At 40.5% G+C, this 23920-nt stretch overlaps 1 protein-coding gene across 2 annotated transcripts in view; it reads right to left on the reverse strand.

The window, feature by feature from the left end:
* The window catches only part of lars2 (leucyl-tRNA synthetase 2, mitochondrial), a 94898-nt gene that overhangs the window by 13656 nt on the left and 57322 nt on the right, over positions 1-23920 (reverse strand). For both annotated transcript variants that reach the window (XM_073024326.1, XM_073024325.1), the window contains exons 15-19: positions 20646-20749; positions 18572-18754; positions 17309-17478; positions 14948-15025; positions 5366-5477 (exon numbers count right to left, since the gene is read on the reverse strand). In XM_073024326.1, coding sequence (XP_072880427.1) covers positions 5366-5477; positions 14948-15025; positions 17309-17478; positions 18572-18754; positions 20646-20749 — 647 coding nt within the window. The remainder of the gene's footprint in view (positions 1-5365; positions 5478-14947; positions 15026-17308; positions 17479-18571; positions 18755-20645; positions 20750-23920) is intronic.

Genomic DNA, 23920 nt, shown 5'->3' on the forward strand with positions numbered 1-23920 from the left:
TCTGGAGCAGGATGTGTGAGCCTAATCATTTGAAAGTCACATGTACAGTTTCAAGGCAGAAAGGGAACTTGCATTCTCTTCCTTAACTATTTTGTTTGCTTGAAAAAGTATTTTTTAATAATTTGTATTTTGACTTTTTAAAAATAATTATATTTTAAACATTACATCAATTTTAGAATCATTACATTTTCTTGAATGTCAAGAGAATTTCAGATGCTTTGAAAACCCTTGACAGCTCTGACAAAGCTGGGAGGCATGACCTTTCTATCTGTCAACTTTTGCATTCGGGCTTTATTTTGGTCCTTGCATACGATCAGTTACACTTACTGAGGTCTATGAGTCATACAGGATATTGTCTTCAGCTCTGCTGTTGTCTGAGTCAGCAAAATCCAAACAGATCTCGACCTGATATGTATGGACCATTAAGAAATGTGAACAGCAGGCTCCAGTCTGGGTCACATCTCTTAAGGCCATTTGTCTACGGAAAATAAGTAACTTTAATGAAAGTGGAATAAATAAGGTCTTTGGCTGTCACACCTCAGTGATGTTGCCTTCAGATTTTCCACTTTTGCTAATTTAATTTCGGAAAAAAATGACCCAACCGTGTCGATGGTTGGAGCTCGTGATAAGGCTGCTTTCTCACTGTATGTGGTCTTCAAAAATATTAAGAGAAGGAAATGCAATAGAAAAATAAAATAAAGTAATTGGCAGTGAAATTAACTTGAAGTACATACTTTAATCCAAACAGCAAGGGTAAAATAAACCCTTCGAAACAGGATCTAATTACAATCAACTAGCAATCAGGATCAAAAAAAGATTTAAAAAAGCATTTTACAGCAGAACAGCCAGTGTACCAATTGCATGTGATTGCTGCTGCCTTCTCTAGAATTTAGCAAGCTTACTGACAATAACCTGCATGAAAAACACTGCAACTCTCTAATGAGGCCAGAGTTGTGTTATTAGGTACTGACGCTGTACAATGCTTGGTGTAACATTACTCCATTACACATTTTAAGCACTTGAAATGATATTAGTTGAATGACAACTATCAGTCACAACTCCCTGCTCTTCTTTAAAAAAAAAGTGCCACAGGATATTTTAAATATATCCAAGAGCCAATGGGACCTTGATTTTATCTGACAGGCAGCACTGCAATCTGTCCAAAGGACTGGTCTGAACCTCCAATTTTCTACTCAACTTGAGGCCACATGGAACATAGGAATGCTCACCAACAAGCCTCAGCTGACACCTAATGGCGGTTGTTGCAGAAGATAGGAACAACAATACGTGCTATTTAAAGGGAATTGCCAGCCTGTGATTTCACAAAACAAACTGTCGATTTGAGGCAAGCCAGACACTAAAAATGACCTTCAGTTAGGAAGGAAGATGTAAAGAAATATATATGTATCTACAGTTCCTGTAATTGTTTGCTAAACAGCAGCTGGAAGTCATCTGGAGAAATAATAGCGCATGATTGATCAACCTTAAGATAACTTGACTCGATTATGAGAAGTTCAGTAAAACAAGAGAAAATGACAAACATGTGAATGTACCTCAGGACAAATCACACATCGTCACACAGTTTCCCGAAATGAAAAATATGTTCCTACATCATCATTGGGTCCAAATTCTAGAACTCCTTACTCTGATGCAATATGGAAATGACTCTGTGCAGTGACTTCAAAGACAGCTTATCACCATTCTCTCTGTTGGAAACAGAAAATAAATGCCAGCCTTACCAACAACAACTAAATCCAATGAAAAGAATTACCAATTAGCAAATAGGACTCCTGACTACTAACAAGTGTTTTCGAGTTTAGTTTAGGCGCTATATATATATATATATATACACACACACATAAATACATACACACACACACATAGCTAGATAGCTAGGGGGTCTAAGACTTTTGCATAGTACTGTATATTATGTCCTCCCAGATACCAAATAATGCTTAATACTACTGAGCTAATATAAAGTTAAGTATTCTTATTTCTGTTTACCTTCCTATTTAATATACAGTACTGTGCAAAAGTCCTAGGCACCTTAGCTATATATATGTGTCTCAGACTTTAACACTACAACACCTAAAGCAACAAGTCACAGTAAGGCAATCCCATTTTGATGCAGCATTCTTCATAATGAAAAGGCAGATATGGATTGGAAACACCTGGCAGCAATGAAACCAAATCCCTGCTGCTGCTGACAACATGAGAGCTGGATGCAAGGTCACACTTAAGAATATCAAAGTATCTATTCAAAACAATCTTATCCTCCAATGACTTCTCACCATTCACATGCAACAGATCAGAAGTGCATTGGAATAATCTCTGCTTGCCCGGATTGCTGCAGCTCCAACAACACACAAAAGGATCATCACTATCTAGTATAAAGCAGCTCCCGTGATTGGGATCTTCTTCAGTATTATTGACCAGCAGCATTGCTGCCAGGATGGAACAATAACAAAATCTACAGCATCAGTGAAGTTCATCACACAAACTTGTGACTTTTGTCATGAAGGACAAAGGAAACAGCACAAAAGACTCTAACACCCTCAGATAACCTTTCTGGTTGCACACTGTCTGATCTGGTAACAATTAATGAATACTTTGCTCCAGTATTCACTACGGAAAAGGACCTGGGCAATTGTAGGAATGACTTACAGCAGACTGAAAAGCTTGAGCATATAGACATTAAGAAAGAGGATGTGCTGGAACTTTTGGAAAGGATCAAATTGGATAAGTCACTGGGACCGGACGAGATATACCCTAGGCTACTGTGGGAGGCAAGGGAGGAGATTGCTGAGCCTCTGGCAATGATCTTTGCTCATCAATGGGGATGGGAGAGATTCCGGAGGACTGGTGGGTTGCAGATGTTGTTCCCTTATTCAAGAAAGGGAGTAGAGATAGCCCAGGAAATTACGGACAGGTGAGTCTTACTTCAGTGGTTGGTAAGTTGATGGAGAAGATCCTGAGAGGCAGGATTTATGAACATTTGGAGAAGCATAATATGATTAGGAATAGTCATCATGGCTTTGTCAAAGGCAGGTCGTGCCTTGTGAGCCTGAATGAATTTTTTGAGGATGTGACTAAACACATTGATGAAGGACGAGCAGTAAATGTAGTGTATATGGATTTCAGCCAGGCATTTGATGAGGTACCCCATGCAAGGCTTATTCAGAAAGTAAGAAGGCATAGGATCCAAGGGGACCTTGCCTTGTAGATCCAGAATTGACTTGCTCACAGAAGGCAAAGGGTGGTTATAGACGGGTCATATTCTGCATGGAGTTTGGTGACCAGTGGGGTGCCCCAGGGATCTGTTCTGTGACACTTTCTCTTTCTGATTATTATAAACGATCTAGATGAGGAAGCGGAGAGATGGGTTAATAAATTTGATGATGACACAAAGGTTGGGGATGTTGTGGATAGTGTGGAGGGCTGTCAGAGGTTAGAGTGGGACATCGATAGGATGCAAAACTGGGCTGAGAGGTGGCAGAAGTAGTTCAACCCAAATAAATGTGAGGTGGTTCATTTTGGTAGGTCAAATATGATGGCAGAATATGGTATTAATGGCAAGTCTCTTTGCAGTGTGGAGGATCAGAGAGATCTTGGGGTCCAAATCCATAGGACACTCAAAGCTGCTGCGCAGGTTGACTATGTGGTTACGAAGGCATACAGTGCATTGGCCTTCATCAACTGTGGGAATGAGTTCAAGAGCCAAAAGGTAATGTTATAGCCATATAGGGCCCTGGTCTGACCCCATTTGGAGTACTGTGCTCAGTTCTGGTCACCTCACTACAAGGATGAGGAAACTATAGAAAGGGTGCAGAGGAGATTTACAAGGATGTTGCCTGGATTGGGGTGCATGCCTTATGAGAATAGGTTGAGTGAACTTGGCCTTTTCTCCTTGGAGCAACGGAGGATGAGCGGTGACCTGATAGAGGTGTATAAGATGATGAGAGGCATTAATTGAGTGGATAATCAGAGGCTTTTTCCCAGGGCTGAAATGGCTAACACGAGAGGGCACAGTTTTAAGGTGCTTGGAAGTAGGTACAGAGGAGATGTCAGGGAAAATTTTTTTATGCAGAGAGTGATGAGTGCGGGGAATGGGCTGCCATCGATGTTGGTGGAGGCAGGTACAACAGGGTCTTTTAAGAGACTCCTGGATAGGTACATGGAGCTTAGAAAAATAGAGGGCTATGCGTAACCCTAGGTAATTTCCAAAGTAAGTACATGTTTGGCACAGCATTGTCGGCTGAAGTGCCTGTATTGTGCTGTAGGTTTTCTATGTTTCTAATTGGGACGCATCAGGACCAGTACATTTTGGCCCAATTAAATGGATGCCCCAGTTAGCCAAAGTTTCATAGAAATAGTTACAAATGTATAAAAAGACAAACTACCGTTTAACTGAGTCACAAATTATGCATTTAAGTGAAATACAGAACAAATTGGAATGCAAAAAATATTACTACAGTATTATAAAACTGTAGTTCCTATTAGTTATCAACGGAGGAATTCATCCACAGTGTATGCTGCTGTGTTCTTTTGATTGACTGAAAATTAACAAAATTAGCAGACACCAAGTGCAAATAATGAACTGCCTTTATACAATGCTTACGATGATGCATTCTTCAAATCTTCATTTTCATTGTAACATTCAAAATGATTGCCGATACCTTCAAATTCTTCACAGCCCCTAACTTGCTGAAGCAGTGAAATAGTTCCATTTTCACTCCCTCACCCTCCTCCCCCCGTCCATTTCTGACATCTCCATGCCTGAATGCTTGAAACCAAAGTGCGCAAAACAGTTCTGAATTGTCCTGCTGCTTGTTACTCACCAACTACCAGTGACAAAAATCACTGCTTTTTGAACACAAGCATACTTACTGACACAATTTAAAATTTGTTCGCTCTAAGCACAGTGTAGTGTCTAATGGCCAGACAAGTTCATGCGAAGTGCACGCTAGTAAGAAAGTGTTCTGCGACAGTCTGCTTGTCCCAGTTAAGCAGCAGAGTGTCCCAAGTAAACAAAGGGAATCCTGGCTATTTTCTCAATCAGTCTTTGTTCTTTAAGAGCTGTCCCAAATAAGCAGCTGCCCTGATGAAGTGATTGCCCAATTAACTGGAATCCATTATATTCTTATTTTCTTTGTTACCAAATCAAAATTCTGGAATTCGTTATTCAATGGCACCATGGGAATATCTTCACTACAGCAACTAATAACCCTTTTCCAGTAACGGAAGTATAAATTCAAAGGGCTGGATCATGAAATCAACATTACATTCATGCACAGGGCTTATAATTTTTTTTTGAAAAGCAATTCTTTGTTGGAGAAAGAAAAGGGGAATGCTTTCTTTGCTTTACCTTTCCATAACTCTGATGCCAGATGTGGAGCCATAGGAGCCACCATAATACACAAGGCAGCTAGGGCTTCTTCATATTCACTGCTATGCAGAATTACTTGAGGTGTAGATTGCTGAAAGAAAAGTTAAGGAGAGAAGAAAAAATTAAAGCCTTCAATTACTGTATGAATGGAACTAATTCTTTAAAAAGCTAAGAAATGAGAGGGGGCTATTTCACCACTCAGCAAGATCACAGCAGATCCTCTGCTGTCCTATCTGTCCCCTGTATGTTTGAATCCCCTTATTGTTTAAAAACTTAATAATACCAGAAATGAAAATTCTCAATAACTGAGCACTGACAGACTCCTAAGAAAGAGCGACTGCCAAAGATTTTACTAAGCTTTGGATAAAGAATTTTATTTTATTTAGAGATTCAGGCCCTTCCAGCTCAACGAGCCCGTACCACCCAATTACACCCATGTGACCAATTAACCTACTAATCCAGACTCTTTTGGAATGTGTGAGGAAACTGAAGCACCCTGAGGAAACCTGCATGTTCACTGGGAGAGTGTACAAATTCCTTACAGGCAGTGGTGGGAATTTAACCGGGCACTGACGGCGTAATAGTATTGTGCTAACCTCTACACTACTCTATTGCCCCAATTTCTTCTCATTTTGATTCTAAACAGCTGAATTTTTATCATGTCCCAGCCCAATTTCCTTTCTACAGTCTTCACTGATGCTGTCTTTACTATTCTAGTTAACAAGAAGTTCTAAATCATAAATTCACTTTTCTGCATCCTCCAATGGCCCTTCATATCCATCTTGAAGTGATCAGTATTGGATACCATGCTGCATTTGTGGTTCAACTAGTGTTTTATAAAGAATCAATATATTCTCTTTGTTTGTACGCTATCTTCTATGTATCCATAATTCCAAATGCTTTATTAATTCTGTCTTTCCCAGGCTCTTTTCTTTAGGATAAGTGGGAGAATATAGAGTAGTGCTGCCAGAAAAACATCTTTTGTTGCTACTGATAAGTTGGGCTGTGGTATAAATGCAGCACACAGTCACTCCATTTTCATTTTACATCACCCCAATCAATTATATCACCCCCACCATCACCAATTATGCCACAAAGTCCCTCATCCCTTCACCTTTCACTGCCATTCTTTGCAACTTCATTCCAATGACCCTCTCAAAACCTAACACCTCCTCTGTGACCTGTCTGAACCAAATATAACTCTTCAGCCCTCATCTACTTATTGCGTAGATAGAGGTTGTGTGCCCTCTCAATGTGATGCTGTCTTCACAGAATGCCCGCCAAAGTTCAACATTGTTATAAAAAGATGAAGAAATCATTTAGATCAAAGAAAAATATATCATTCTGCATTTTTCTCTTGCATTGTTCACCTCCAGAGACATGATTTATTTCAGAAAAGCACATCATTTGAAATGACCTTTGCCAACTCAGGTGGAGCTAACTAATTGGCTCCGAAGTTAAAATTCAGCTGGTGTTTGCTGAAAGCTGAAGTAACATTAAAAAAAAAACTGGCTCCCATCTTTCTAAACAGTCACTTTCTCACCCACTAATTCATTTATTATTCCTTTAGTTTAATAAATTATTTATACAGAGTAAGTACATTAAACTTAAAACTGAAAGGTAATGGAAATATTTATGTTATATTTTTCCACAATATAGCATCTTTTTTTATTTAACCATACATTTGTCCACATTTTCTCAAATCACCTGAAAAGGTGCCTTAGTGTTGAAAGTCTTTCAAAGTCAAGATGAAAACATGAAACAGCACAGTTTCAAAATTAAACAATCCAATTTTGTTTCATTCAAAATATTTTCTGAACAAAAAAGTTGAATCGCATTCTCAACTTTTGGAAATACATTATTAAAAAAATTATGATGATGGCAAGAGACATACAATGGCTTGATTAAAATTAGGAACACAAGAGAGTTTACAGATCTAGAAATCCAGGGCAAGACTCAAAAACTGCTGGAGGAATTCAGCAGGTCAGGCTGCATCTGATGAAGGGCCTCGGTCCAAATTACCCACTGTTTATTCATTTCCGTAGATGCTGCCTGACCTGTTAAGTTCCTCCAGCATTTTGTGTTGATTAAAATTATGCTGTATTTTTTTTAAAATCCTGTATACCATTACAGATGTTTGAAATTCTGTATGTTTTTCAGGAATCATTTATACAAGGGCATTTGGTGGCCAGGTTAGGCAATCTGAAAAGAATCTATTCATTGTAAGACATCATCTCTTCAGGTGTCACCCAATGTGATAACTTTAGAACAGAAGTTATGGATTATAATGAAACAGGATCTGCAAATAGAGTTTTCAATGAACTGGCTTTAATAAGTACCCAGAAATTTAATGGGGTACTGCTCCATGAAATCAATGACTATTGTGTCTTATACAGTCAGAAACATTATTTAATTTTTTTTTGATAGATAGATAGATAGATAGATACTTTATTCATCCCCATGGGGAAATTCAACATTTTTTCCAATGTCCCATACACTTGTTGTAGCAAAACTAATTACATACAATACTTAACTCAGTAAAAATATGATATGCATCTAAATCACTCTCTCAAAAAGCATTAATAATAGCTTTTAAAAAGTTCTTAAGTAGTTTACTTAAATACATTAAATACAATCAACCCCGGCACTTTAACATATCTTACTCCTGGCGGTTGAATTGTAAAGCCTAATGGCATTGGGGAGTATTGACCTCTTCATCCTGTCTGAGGAGCATTGCATTGATAGCAACCTGTCGCTGAAACTGCTTCTCTGTCTCTGGATGGTGCTATGTAGAGGATGTTCAGGGTTTTCCATAATTGACCGTAGCCTACTCAGCGCCCTTCGCTCAGCTACCGATGTTATACTCTCCAGTACTTTGCCCACAACAGAGCCCGCCTTCCTTACCAGCTTATTAAGACGTGAGGCGTCCCTCTTCTTAATGCTGCCTCCCCAACACGCCACCACAAAGAAGAGGGCGCTCTCCACAACTGACCTATAGAACATCTTCAGCATCTCACTACAGACATTCAATGACGCCAACCTTCTAAGGAAGTACAGTCGACTCTGTGCCTTCCTGCACAAGGCATCTGTGTTGGCAGTCCAGTCTAGCTTCTCGTCTAACTGTACTCCCAGATACTTGTAGGTCTTAACCTGCTCCACACATTCTCCATTAATGATCACTGGCTCCATATGAGGCCTAGATCTCCTAAAGTCCACCACCATCTCCTTGGTCTTGGTGATATTGAGACGCAGGTAGTTTGAGTTGCACCATATCACAAAGTCCTGTATCAGTTTCCTATACTCCTCCTCCTGTCCATTCCTGACACACCCCACTATGGCCGTGTCATCAGCGAACTTCTGCACATGGCAGGACTTCGAGTTATATTGGAAGTCTGATGTGTACAGGGTGAACAGGACCGGAGAGAGCACGGTCCCCTGCGGCGCTCCTGTGCTGCTGACCACCGTGTCAGACCTACAGTCTCCCAACCGCACATACTGAGGTCTATCTGTCAAAGTAGTCCACTATCCAAGCCACCATGTGAGAGTCTACTCCCATCTCCGTTAGTTTGTGCCTTAAGATCTTGGGCTGGATGGTGTTAAAGGCACTAGAGAAGTCTGCAGAGATACAGCACAGTAACAGGCCCTTCTGGCCCAATGAGCCCGTGCTGCCCAATTACACCCGTGTGACCAATTAACCTACTAACCCGTGTGTCTTTGGAATGTGGAAGGAAACTGGAGCACCCGGAGGAAACACATAAAGTCACGGGGAGAATGCACAAACATCTTATAGATAGCGGTGGAAAGCATAACAAATAATTTATGGATTATGTTACAGATATATCTTTTCTTAAGGCTAAAAGGTTTATTGTTGTTAAACAAACAACAAGGTCAATTAAATGGGGCAAAGATGTCTCATGAAATCTCATTCTTATCCACAGCTTATCATGCACTATGCTCACACAAGCACCACCTTCCTCAGGTCTCATAATTTCCCATGGCCTTTTCTCTCTCTTCTACTACCTCCTCATGGATTTCAAAATACTGATTCTACTCTTACAGATTTCAGGTTTACTGGTGTTTTCCTATGCAGAAGGTCTCTTACAGTGATTCTTAACAGAACGGAACATACAGCAGAAGCTGAACTGGAAATGAAAGAGGAAATGTTGGTAAGATTTGCAGACATGAAAGAGAGAAAGTTAGATGAAAATAGGCTTGAGAAAGTTGATAAGAGGAAGTGAAAAAACAGAGAAAGCTTTTAAGTGCAATCTGAAAGAAGTTTAACTTAGTGTCTTTAAAGCTTAGGCCAACAATGAAGAAGCTAACTGTAGAGAAATACGGGGTTATCACAACTGCAGGGCAGGGTGAAGCGGGAATGAGGGCGGTAAAGTCAACATGTTGGGGATTAAGATTTACTGGGGTCAATGACAGAGAACAAGAAATGTTGTCTGGAATTATTGACTGCAACATTAGTGCTTCTCAAAATTAGTTAAATACAAAACAACAAAAGCGATCGTGTTCAAATTTGCACTTTCACACATGAGAAATATTTTCCAAGTTTAAAAATAAATTCAAAATATTTCCAGCAAGATCATGAAAAAACAACCATAAGAAACCAGTTTGGCCTTGGGGAATAAGAATTGCATAAACTACATTCCTTGAGGAGCTCTTTGAAAAGAAATCAACAGGGAAAGTTCAATGAAATATATCAAAGGAGATTAGGACTAACTGCATCCAATGAAAAACATCATCATACATCATATAAGGTAACATGTCAGCTGTTAATTATCTGCAGGCCAAAAGTCTAGTGGCTTGGATATTGGTCAAAGGGGTTCCTTTAATTATTATTGAAAAATCTAGTCATTATTCATCAGGCAGAAACTATTCCCAAATGATTGCCTTGCTCTGCATGTCAAAAATTGCTTTCACAGATTTGTTTATCCAACTGATGTGGAAATGAGTGGGAAAGTAGAGAAGAGTGCAGAGGATGCCAACATCTTTCTCAATACCTAGAACAGTATTTCTCTTATAGTTTATTGCTAAGGCAACTGCTCGAGTGATTTCTTTTTAAATTTCTTTTTAAGGATTGATAGCTTGCACCTACACTCAGTGGGCACTTTATTGGTTACAGGAGTGGAACCCAGTGTGGTCTTCTGCTGCTGCAGCCCATCCACTTTAAGGTTCAACGTGTTGTTCGTTCAGTGATGCTCTTCAGCACACCACTGTTGTAATGCATGGTTATTTGAGTTACTCGTGCTTTCCTGTCAGCTTGAACCAGTTTGGCCATTCTCCCCCGATCCCTCTCATTAACAAGGCAAGTTTGCCCTTAGAACTGCTGCTCACCGAATGGTTTTTGTTTTTTGCACCATTCCCTGTAAACCATTGTCGTGAAAATCCCAAGGTTTCTGAGATACTTAAACTACTCCATCTGAGACCTGCAATAATTCCATAGTCAAAGTCACTTAGATCACATTTCTTCACCATTCTGATGTTTGATCTGAACCTCTTGACCATGTCTGCATATTTTTATGCATTGAGTCACTCCATCATGATTGGCTGATTAGATATTTGCATTAACAAGCAGGTGTACAGGTGTACCTTATAAAGTGGCCACTAAGTGTATTTATGCACTACTCATAATGGAGATCAAAATATGGGAAAGAGGGAGGAAAATAAAGGAATGAACAGGTCAACAGAGGAAGGAGAACAAAAGTTATGTATGAAACAAACAAAGTGAGTTTCTACCTTAAACAGATTATCCCCTGAGAAAACTTCACTGAGTAATTAATTGGAATAGAATTCATTCCATCTGTTAGGTTACAATTGGATACCCATCAAAATAACAAGAATTCAAATACGGACACTAAATGTGGCAATCGCACTTGGAGGCAAGTACCCCAAAGGAAAAAAAAGATAAAGAGAATGAAAGGAACTTTAGAAACACAAACAGGGATTCAAGGCTGAATCAAAATGTTAATAAAATAAATTCATAAATAAAAGGGATACCACAGATGTTGTAAATCCTGAACAACACACAGAAAGTGCCGGAGTAACTCAGCATGTCAGGCAGCATCTATGGAGGGGATTAAACAGTTTCAGGCTGAGACCCTTCATTAGGTCTGGAAATGGAGGTGGTTTGTAGGAGAGGGTGGTAACGTTAAGAAGCTGGGAGGTGATAGGCAGAATCTGATGGGACAGGAAATGGACCATGGAAGAAAGGGGAGGAGGAGGGGCACCAGAGGGAAGTGATGGGCAACGGGCAGGTGAGGAGAAGGGAAGGGGCTAAGAGGGGAACCAGAATGGGGGATAGAAAAAGAGGGAAGGAGGAGGAGGAGAAATTATTTGAGAAATCTATGTTCATGCTTCCAAGTGGGAGGCTAACTAGATGGAATATTAAACAAAGTACACTGCAGATGCTGTGGTCAAAGCAACCTGTACAACAAGCTGGAGGAACTCAGCAGGTCGGGCAGCATCCATGGAAACAAGCAGTCAACATTTCAGGCCGAGACCCTTTGTCGGGAAAATGGAATATTAGGTGTTGCTCCTAAAATCTGAGAGTGGCCTCATCATAGCAGAAAAGGAGTCCATGGGCTGAGATGTAAGAATGTGAATGGGAATTTGAATTGAAATCGGTGTCCATTGGGAAATCCCACCTTTTGTGGCAAATGGAGTAAAGGTACTCAACGAAGCAGTCCACCCAATCTGTGCCAGGTCTCACCGATGTAGAGGAGGCAGCACAGATACAGTAGATGACCCTGACAGACTTGCAAGTAAAGCGTTGCCTCTTTTGGACGAAGTCTGGGGCCCTGAACAGTGGTAAGGGAAGAAGTACAGTGCCAGAGGTAGCACTTGTCCCACTTGCAGGGGTAAGTACCAGGAGGAAGATCAGTGGGGAGGGTCAACTGGACAAAGGGAGTCACATAGAGAGAGATTCCCAATGGAAAGTGGAGAGTGGTAGAGGAGGGAGGGAAAGACGTGCTTAATGGGATGATGCTGTTGTAGATGGCAGAGGTTGCTGTGAATGATGTGAAGGGTTATAAGGACCAGTGGAATTCCATCCCTCTTATAGTATCCGGAGGATGGAGTGAGGGCAGATGTACAGGAAATGGAGAAGATGCGGGTGAATGCAGCATCAGTGGAAGTGGAAGGGAAATCCCATTTATTGAAGGAGGAGGACATCTTAGATGTCCTATTGTGGAGTGGAAAGCCTCATACTGAGAACAGATGCAGTGGAGATAGATGAATTGAGTAACGGGAGTAATATTTTTACAAGTGACAGGGCGAGACAGGGCATAGTCAGGATAGCTGTGACAGTAGGCTTATAAAAGATAGCAATAAATAGTCTTGTCTGCAGAGAATGAGACAGCAAGATCGAGAAAGGAGAGCGAGGTTTCAGAGATGAACTAAGTAAATTTCAGGGCAGAGTGAAAGTTGGAGGCAAAAATGATGAAATTGATGAGCTCAGTATACATGGAAGAAACAGTATTGATGCAGTCATCGACATGATGTAGAAATAATAGAATAGCGTAGTCGAAATAATAGAAATTGTAAGCTGTCTTTTGCAATTACAAAGCTGAATCTCAACTGAAGGCTAACAAAATAAGTTGGAACTGCAATTAAAGTTGAATTAAAAATGAATAGAATTTGTTACTTCAACAACAGATGACAGCTTTATACCTCGAGGAAACCTACTGCAGAAAAGGAACTGACTAACAGGCACTAATATTCTGTACATAAGTTTAAATTAGCGTCTCAAATACTGAGCAGGGGTGTAGAAAAGATACTTAGCTTTCTGTAATATCTCAACAACAACAAAAAACTCAGTTCTCTATTCGAGACCATTTTTCCTTTAGAGTTAGTTTTGAGAGGTGCGATTGATTTTGAGGTGGGTGGAGGGAGGAGCAGTGCAAGTCAGTTCTGGCTCACAGCAGCTTCACTCTTAATTATTTGTGCTTTGCCTACCACCTCACCACACTTCTGCCCGATAATTCTTGCACAAACGTGTTACTCCCCTCTTCTCATTTCCTAGCTCCTTTAGTCTGAGCTACCTACTTAATTTGGGGTGTATGGGGTGTCCAGGGAGGGGTAGCACCTCTGGTTGAAGGGGCCTGTCGTGTCCATTCTGGGGCAGCTCACTCACCTTTGGTCCCCAGTGGACACTTAGCTCTCACCAGCGGCTCCAAGTAGCTGTTTGCATGGGCTAGCGGCCACAGCCCAGTACACAGGTGAGGGTAGCCAGTGGCCACATACTCCGATGAGATAGGGACGCGCCTGTCCTAGCATCTGAAGTCAGCTCCGGCGGTTTGGGTGGATGAGATCTACAGTGCAATCCAATGGCTCGGAAGGCTCTGTGGAGAGCGAAGAGCATGGCAAGGCACAGGAGATGCCATGGTCATCCACTGCAACGAAGGAAGACCCCAGTTTGTGGTGCTTGTTCGTACCACTGGACTTGAACTTCTGAAGTCAAGAGAGTGGAACTCACCCAGTGCAATAGCTTTTCCACTTAAAAAAACTCTCCCACATAGGTTTCCTGTCATCACCGGAAACAATGGACAACCTCCACCATTTAATTCAGTGGGAATGAAACTAAGATCTATTTATTCCATTTAAACGGTGGATGATCTGGAAGACACTTCTCTGAACATGTGTGATCTCTGCATCCTCTTATTCACTAATGCCAGTCATATTTATCATCCATTTAATATCCCCGACCTCACTGGAGTTAGAACTACTACAAAACAGATGAAGGCAGTAAGGAACATAGGGAGAATGAAATGGAATTAATGTAAATGGATGGTTGACACTCAACTTGGTGAATTGAAGAGTCTCTGTGCAGTATGAACTGATATGATCTCCCTCTCATTCTCAATTCTTACAGCCCTTATCGGCATTTATTTTCTTAAAAAAATAAACTTACTTGTCTCCCTAATATTAATTCAGATGTAGTGCATTTTGCACCTGCTGCTCTGCCCTCATAACAGACTAGCTGAAGTCAGGAGAGTGGAAAAAGGACTTGCTTCATGTCCTCTTGTAACAGTTCAGCGAGATGCTCTGTCATCTTCTTCTCCTCCCTGTGGGAAATTCCTGGCTTCCATTTGGCAGCTTACAGAGCTCTTAATATTTAAAATGATTGCTTTCAGCTGTAGTACAGTTGCCAGGAAACTTGATGGAATCAGAAAACTGATGCTGAAATGCCACTCCAGGGATGACTTGGGGGGGGGGGGGGGGGGGGGGGGTTGCTACAGTGTTCGGAGTGCCATGTTTTAGAACATTGAACAGTTGAGTACAGAACAGGCCATTGTTTATGGGCTTCGCTTTCAAAAACGCAAGAGTCATAAGATCATCCTCTACAGAAGTACAAGTTATTTGAAAACCATATACAGTGTCAAGAAAAAAAAAAAATGGAAATTTAATTTCAATTCCGTTTTAAATTTTCTTATTCTTAACATTACAATTCAAAGCTGCTTGACAGATGTGTCCTTCCCCTGACTGAGATACTTACAGTCAGTTGTACTCACTAACTTCCTGCTTCTTGCGCTTAGAGATTTGTGGAACTGCACTTACTGATAAAGTGTTTGTGAGGCCCATTAGCCGGGATATTGCAGCATTCAGCAGGAAATCCTTGGTCATGTAGCTGGTTACCTAAACACATTTAAGCAAGGGAAACACAATTAAAAACAATTGTTGCAATGCTTGGCCGGCCAGCTGGAAACTGCAGACCACTATCCTCTGCTCTAGAAACAAAGGCACACATTTACTGCAGTTTTACCCTGGTAGGGGGATTTAAAATGATTGCGATCAGCTGCAGCAAGCTTGATGGAATCAGAAAATTGATGCTCAAATGCCACTCCAGAGGTGGGTGGGAAGGGAGAGTTGGGGTGTTGCTATACTGTATGGAGTGCCATGATTTAGAAAATAGAACAGAATAATACAGCACAGGCCCTTCAGCCCACAATGCTGTGCCGACCCTTTAACCTACTCCAAGATATGGGTGCCACGGTAGCGTAGTGGTAGGCACAATGCCATTACAGCTCGGGGTGTTGGAGTTTGGAATTTAAGACCATCTGTAAGGTGTCTATACATCCTCTCTGTGGAATGTGCAGGTTTACCCAGGTGCTCTGGTTTCCTCCCACAATCCAAAGACTTACCGGGTAGGTTAATTGGTCATTGTAAATTGTCCTGTGATTAGGTTAGGGTTAAACTGGGATTGTCACGGGTTGTAGGGCAGAACAGCTCACAGGGTTGGAAGGGCCTACTCTGCACTGTATCTCTACATAAATAACAAAAAATAAATCCATCTTAACTCTTTCCCCCCCCCCCCACATAGTCCTCCATTTTTCTTTCATCCATGTGCCTAGCAATAAGTCTATTAAATGTCCCTAATCTATCTGCCTCTATTATCAGCCCCGGCAGCACGTTCCACACACCTATTACTCTCTGTGTAAAAAAATAAGGATTGTAACTTTGGCTTGCTTTAATTTTTTGATGCTATTAAGTTCTGCTGTGGGAATTAAAAGAGCAAGCTTCACCAGTGATAAGCAACGACTTATCCATAATCTCCCAGCCACAAGATTACGGATCAGAAAGGATCACCCCCATTTTCCCTGTTACGCTGGCAATTTTCTCCCTTCTCAGGAAGATAGCAAGAATTTGTTGAGCTTTACTTTCAAGGGCATAACTGAACTGGATGGCAAGAAGAAGAACTATCGCAGCTATCTCCAACCCTCAATCGATATGCAAAAATGCTTTTAATAACAGTTCCAGTAGCAGAATCATTGTTAATCAGAAGTAAAGTGAACACACTTAAAGAAGAAAGCAAATACAAGGTTTTTCCAACTACATTCCCACATTGAACAAATTATTCTTCAACTCCACTTACTGTGTTTTATTTTTATTTTATTTAGCGATACCGTGCGAAGTTGGTTCTTCCAGCCTTTCTAGCCATGCTGCCCTGGCAACCACACGGTCCCAATTAACCGTAACATAATCACAGGCAATTTACAACGACTAATTAACCTAACCAGTATTATCTTTGGACTGAGAGAGGAAACCGGATCACCCAGGAAAATCCCACACATTCCATGGAGAGGATGTACAGAGACTCCTTACAGAACAGCACCTGAAATTAACTCCGAACTCCGGACTGCCAAGCTGTAATGGTGTCCCACTAATTGCTACAGATCTAAAGTGTGGCTATGGCCATTTCTTTTGGGACATATCAAACAGTCTTTCTTTTAATCCTGGAGGGTTGGAGGCTGAGGGCTGTCTTGATAGGAGTGTATAACATCATGAGGCAGAGATAGGATGGACATTAGGAGTCACAAAGACACAAGTAGCCCGCACAGCACCAATTTGTGCCTCTTCACTGAGAATTCACCACTAAGATCAAATAGGTTAGTCCTAACTGCAAGAAATAGAAGCAGTGGAAAACCATTGTGTCCTTGAACCTACCCTACATCTGAGTTAGGCTGGGGCTGAACCAATAGCTCCATACTATTTGCCTGTCTAATTTCCAAGCACATATTAATCTCAACTCTGAACATTATAAAAAATGAGCATCCATTTGTATTTTATACATTATCGTATACTGTATATCTTGTGAGAAACTCCAAAACATCACAGCCATAAATGAAATATATATTGGAACATACATATCAATTTCAAGTAACATTGCTTGTATTTATCGACACAGGGAATGGAGCGAAGGAGAAGAAGGAAAAGAGGAGAGAATTTTGGAAGCAATTTCATGGCTTCTTTTTGTTAACTATGTACAGGCTCTTCAGACATAAAAATAATTGACCATTACCAGCAGAACAGTTCAAAGTACCCATCTTGAAGGAGTGTTTCCGCAACAATCCCAAGCATTCAAAGTCTTAGAGAAATGACACAAACTGGTAGGTAACCCAGTAAGACACACATGCTTACTTGTGAAACTGTGTAGTTTTTGCTCTGCCATATCCTCTTGGCTTCCGATTTCTCCTTTTCATTGAGGAGGTCTGGACAAGGGGTTACTCCAGCACTCCGAGCATCTATTAACTTTGTTACCAGTGTCCAGAGCCGTACTTGCCACCTCAACACACCAGGAATGGCATCCGCTGAGGGGAGAGAATGATGAACAAGTAAGTATTCTACAGGCTCCATCCAGCACCTCACAATCTCAGGTCAGCATTCTTTTGCTGGCTGTCAGAGCTTTCCCTCTTGGTCATATATTACATTTTATTTATAACGTGCGACTTCTTCATTGTCCAGAATCTGCCTGATCCTCTTTTACAAAAAACACTGACAGAACCAGTTAGGTTCAGCATATCAGAACCTGGGTGAAAAAAACTTTTCATCAGTTATGAAAGACTCTAGCTGTTCCTCATCTCCTTTTTAACACAATCATTAATTTGCAAGTAAGAAGGCCTTTACCAACACTGACACAATGTGTTGTTGTTTGATCTCTCTGCCCAATCAGAAACATTCCCTTTGTTCCCTCCACCCTCCACTCTCTGGCAAATTAAACCATATTTGATTTCTAACCTTTCTCAGTTCCGATAAAATGTCATAAATCTGAAATACTGTCAGTTTTCCTCTCCAGAGATGAGGCCTGATCCGCTGAGCATTTCCAGCATTTTCTATTTTTATTTCAGACTTCCAAGCATCTGCTGTCTTGTCAACACTATGAGCCCCAGAGTTTAGATTCATTATTCTCTCAAATCTATATAAAATCTAAGGTTTATATTCCTAATTAAGTTGCAGGATGGGAGTGTCGCTGGTAAGGCCAGTATTTTCTGCACGTCTATAAATGTTCTCAGGGTGGTGGTGAGCCACCTTGAACCTCTACAGTCTGTGTGAAGGTACAAATACACTCCTATAAAGTTAAAATACCAGGCTTTTGACACAGTCATGAACAAAGGATAGATGGTATCAAATGGTGACAGATTTTTTGCTTAGCTTGGTGGGCAACTTGCGAGTGATAGTGTTCCCATTCCAATGATTCCTTTGTCACCTTAGGTGGCCCAGGACATGGATTTGGGCGATCCTCTTAAAGAAACCTGGACGAACTGATACATTTTGCAGAAGATACATGCTGCAGCCAAATTGAAGGGAGGGAGTTTATGGTGAGGAGGTGGCTCTGTCCCGGAAGGTGTCATCCATATAAACAGCAATAAGACATTTATTGGCTGCTTTAGCTAAGTCACTTACTTTTAACATCCCATAAAATGTCCTGGTCAGGAGGGGCAGCGTAGAGAATATACAGGCGCACAGTATCAATCCCATACTGTTGGATTACTACCGTTGGATCAATGCCATTGTGTTTGGATTTGCTCATCTTTTCCCAGGTGATCTGGAGTTTCTCTGATGTCTCAGCATGGACCGGATCAGGACCTTAGAGGAAAAATAAAAACGGCTAAATAAATATTCATTTTCTGAGCTCAGTCTGTCGCGTCCAAACATGAGGCTAAGTCTTTGGTTTAATTCTTCACAAAATGTGAATGTCATTCTCAAAGCAATGAACAAAGCAGCATTTTCAGATGACAGGTTTAAATCAACCACACTGTTATGGATCTGGAATCACATTAAGGCCAAACAGGCAAGGGTGACAGATTTCCTTCATTACGGGAGATGCATGAAACAATTGGATTTCTGAGATAATCCATTTGTTTCATGGTCAGTGATACTGACACTAATCTGTCAATCTAGATATATACAAGAAATCAACAGAATTTGAATTTGCCAGCTGCTGTGGTGAGATTTCAGTTTCCATCTCTCTCGTTTCAGTAACGTAACCACAATGTCTCACTCCACCCTTACCTGATAAAGCAGAACTGGGCTGTCGAATTACCACAAAGCACAGACATGGTAAAGACACCCAGCTTAACTGATACTGATCAAAAACAGTCAGTGTTCTAAGTGAGTGCATCACTGTCTGGTGTGAATGCATAGGATTGGAAAAAGCTGCAAACATGGGCAGAAGCTTCACCGCCACCGAGGAAATCTTGACAAGGTGATGCCTCAGAAAGGCAGCATCCATCATTAGCACTCAAGACGCCCAGGGCATGTCCTCGTCTCATTGCTGCCATCAGGGAGAGGTACAGGGGGCTGATGACACACACTTAACATTTTAGGAGCAGCTTCTCCACCCCCCCACTCACCCAACCCACCATCAGATTTCCGAATGATGCTTGAACCAATTAACACTACCTCACTATTTTGCTCTCTTTTTGCAGTACTTACTTTTTTTTATTTTTAGGTATTTCTTATTGTAGCCGATAGTCATGTTGCACTGCACTGCTGCCGCAAACCAACACATTTCCTGACATATGTCAGTGACAATAAACCTAATTCCGTAACACTTAAAAAATACATAGGTCTTTAGGAAAAGTAAATTAGGTTGGTTGGACAATTACTTTTCTAATTGGCATTGAGGTCACTCTCTACAACTCAAAACTCATTCTTCAAACTGGAGCAGAATAACAATGAGAAATAAGTAATTGTACAATATACTTGAAAAATCTGGCAGATATCAGCTAGCGTACCAACAGATATGACAGGCGCTGGATACAACCGTACAGACAACACAGGAGGATGAAACCAGTTTTGATGAACCAGGGGAATAGCTCCAGGTGTCTACAATTACACTTTCATACATAAACAATTCAACCGCCTTCACTTCATAAGCATATATGCACTTGTCTCAGGCAGTGTTGGGGGTATTAGCATTATAACTCTCTTTCACCATTTGTCTAATTCACAACCATGTCTTCATTTACAAAGGCCCTAAACACAGGAATTTCTTGCTCAAAACTCCATCTACCTACATCTCCTTCCTTTTTTATTATACTCTTTAAAGTCTTCGTACATCTGCTCTGATATTGTGAGGGGTGACTTCAAAGTTATCTTCAGAAGTGCTTTGGATTTTTTATTCTTTCATTATGTGTTATATAAATTGAAATAGTTATCAAAATAACCTGCCATATTTGCATGCCAGTCTGTAAACAGGATCTAAAGCAGGTGACAACACACACAAAATGATGGTGGAACACAGCAGGCCAGGCAGCATCTATAAGGAGAAGCACTGTCAATGTTTTGGGCCGAGACCCTTCGTCAGGACTTCTCCTTATAGATGCTGCCTGGCCTGCTGTGTTCCACCAGTATTTTGTATGTGTTGTTTGAATTTCCAGCATCTGCAGATTTCCTCGTGTTTGCTCTAAAACAGATGGTTTTCTTTAAACATCCACATAAAATCATTGGCAACTTTCCTTATCCAATCACATACCACTGAAACTTATTTCGTCTTTCTTCAGATACTGGCCATTCGACGGCAATCGATAGGTCTTCCCCTTGATAAGTCCATGAACGAGGAGTTTGTGGAAAGGTTCCCTGCACCCGGACCAGAGAATGACAGATGAATGACATTTATTAAAACACCATAGCACTGTTCAGTGGGAAAACCGATTAAAAACAAAATGAACAGTTATTCTCACCAAGGGAAAATGGTTTTGCAGTTGATTTGTATTGGGAAAAGCAAAGACAAAAAAACTTTAATTAAAATACTAAGAAGAAACTGTCAGCTGCATTTTCCAGCAATATACCCTTTCAGGCCTGTCTTTTCTCTGTACCTTAAAAATCGTTTCACCACTTACTTTTTTTCCCCCAGTTCAAATAAAAGGCCCCTGCCATGAAACATTAACTCAGTTTTTCCCTCCACAGATGCTGCCTAAATTGCTAAATATTTCCGGCATCCACATTTATTTTTCTTTCATACTAAAAGACAACACTACTTTAGCTTTCTTTTTTATAATGCATTCTGCAAAGAAATGTCTACCAGGTTTGGCAGTGGCCCAAGAAGAAGAGAAAGGACAGTTTCTGTTGAGCATGGATTAAAAACAAGGTGTCAGTGGATCTAGGTATAATTGGTCCTCAGCCCTTTTATACCTAGCTCCAGAAAACAGTCCATGTTTACCTGGCTAAAACGACAGAGAAAGTAACCATGGTTTTAAAGAACTTTCATCTTTTTTCACCCGATCCAACTAAATAAAAATATAATTCACCTAAAAGTACAACTTGCTATAAAGATAAACAAGAATATGCATAAAAAAGTACAGCAGGAGGAGGTGACCTGGTCCCTTCATGACTAACCTATCATTCATGATCTACAAAGCTCTCAATTCCGACCTTTCAAAAGTTAATCTACCTTTCCTGCATTATTTCCAGTGATCTATCCTGCACAACTTACTAGGGTAGACAATTCCAGAGATTCATTATCCTCTTACAGAAGAACTTCAGATATGTCACAGTTTTAAATGACTGTTCCCTTGTAACTATGCTCCTACGTTCAAAATTCTCCCACTTGTGGAAATCTAGACCTACCCTGCCATTCCTCCTTAATATTTTACATATTTCATGAAGATCACCCCTTATTTTACTGGTGGGTGGACACCGTAGTCAGCATGGACTAATTGGCTGAAGGGTTTATGTCCGTGATGCAGTACTCTATTACTCTAAACTCCAAAGCTGCCTGTGATACATCAACACTCTCATCCTTGGAATTAGCCAAATGAGTCTCCTTTGCACTGCCTCCATTGCTAGCCTATCTTTCTGTAAATAACAGGAGCAAAACTGTATACTGTCCAGTACAATTGAAAGAATACTTTTCTATTTTTATACTCTCCCTCTCTTGCAGAAAAGGCCAACATGCCATTTGCCACATCAGTTATTTACTGCATTTTCTGCCAGTTTTTTGTGTTTCACCCAGGAGCACCTAAATTCTTCTATAACTAATGCATTTGCAGTCTCTTTCCACTTATATAACATTTTGTTTTTTGATTCTTCATACTGGAGCGCATCATCTCAAACTTACCTGCACTAAAATCAGTTTACCAAGATTCTGCCCACTCACTCAACCTTTCTATATCTAGAGTCCAAATACACTCTTTGTAGCATGATCTTCCCTCCCATTTTCAAGTCGTTAGCGAGCTTGTGTAGGCCACATTTTGCTTCCTCTTCCAAGTGATTAATGGGGATAACGGGTTCCATAGTGTTTCTTTGTTTCGTGACTGCCTGCGGGTGGATTAATCTTAGGGTTTTATACCGCATACATACTTTGATAAGGTAATGATATACATATTTTGAATCTTGAAATAAAGAGTTAACCTTTACACACTCTGTGAATTACCTTTTTTTCAGTCTGAAAAAGACCCATTTATTCCAATTCTGTTTTTTTCCGTGATAACCAGTCTTCAATTCATGTTAACAAAATCAAAAATGCTGGAAAGACTCAGCAATTCAGGCAACATCTTTAATTTCTATTTCAGATGTCCAGTATACACAGATTCTTTTGATTTCCAATTCACGTTAACACACTTCTCCAATACCATAGGTTCTTAACTGTGCACCTGCTTTTCATATCTTCTGGAAATTCAAATATACCGTACTACGTCTACAAGTTCCCCTCTACTAACAATGCTCATTATATCCTTGAAGAACTTAAGCAACTTTTCCAGATATGGTTCTTTTCAATAAAGTTATGTTAACTTGTTCTGATTACTTTAAGATTTTCTAAGTGACTAACTATTCCATGATGGTAGACTCTGGCATGTCTCAATAACAGATGTTAAGGCCACATGCGACTGGTCAAGTGAGGGATAGATAGATTGCTCTCTGAAGACTTGAGCCAAAATATGTGGCTTAAATAGAAAACCAAGGGAACGCTGCACTCTCAGAGATGTGGTTATGCTTTAAGTAGAGGCCCTGTCTGTTTTCTGATGGATCGTGTAGGATTATTCTGAAAATAAGCACAGGAAAATCATCACTGGGTCCCTAGTCAATTTGTTTCCTTCTAACAGTGGGAGATTCATTTTTCATTATCATATTGCTGCTTGTGGGAGCTAATGGTAAGCAAATTATTTGTTACGTTTCCTACTGTTCCAAAATACTTCATTTGTGACAAAAGTACTCTGTGACATCAGTCTGTCTGGCAAGTAAACTCCAACAAACAACGTGTTATCTGATAATTTGTTCATTGTTTTTTGAAGGATAAATGTAACCAAGGTGTCAAGGATAACACTCCTGCTCTTCAAAATAGTAGTAGGTTACCATTTATGTGTTGTTAAGGATGATGGAGGAGTGCAGTTAAATGAAGCTGCAGCTTCATACCACCAATGACCTAGGCCCAATCCTGACCTCAAGTGCTGTCATCGTGAGATTTGCACATTCTCCCTGTAACTCCTGGGGTTTCCCACACATCCTGAAGACTTGCAGGTTGATAATTTAACTGGCTACTGTAAATTGCATCCAGTGTGTAGCAGAACAGTTGAATCTGCAAGGAGTCGAGGGGAGAATAAAAAACAGGCTGAGTATGAATGACACTTGTTGGTCAGAACAGACTCAGAGAGCTTCTTTCAATGTAGTATAGCTCTTTGGTTCTTAAGATCAGACTAGACCCCATTTCAACATCTCATCTGAAAGGAAGTTCCTCCTGCAGTACAGTCAGTTGTGCTTTGCAGTGGTGGTCAAAAGTTTTCTGCTAAGTTTACAGTCAAGTGTAGCCGT

Source organism: Hemitrygon akajei, chromosome 20, assembly GCF_048418815.1.
Source record: "Hemitrygon akajei chromosome 20, sHemAka1.3, whole genome shotgun sequence".
Classification (NCBI taxonomy): Eukaryota; Metazoa; Chordata; class Chondrichthyes; order Myliobatiformes; family Dasyatidae; genus Hemitrygon; species Hemitrygon akajei.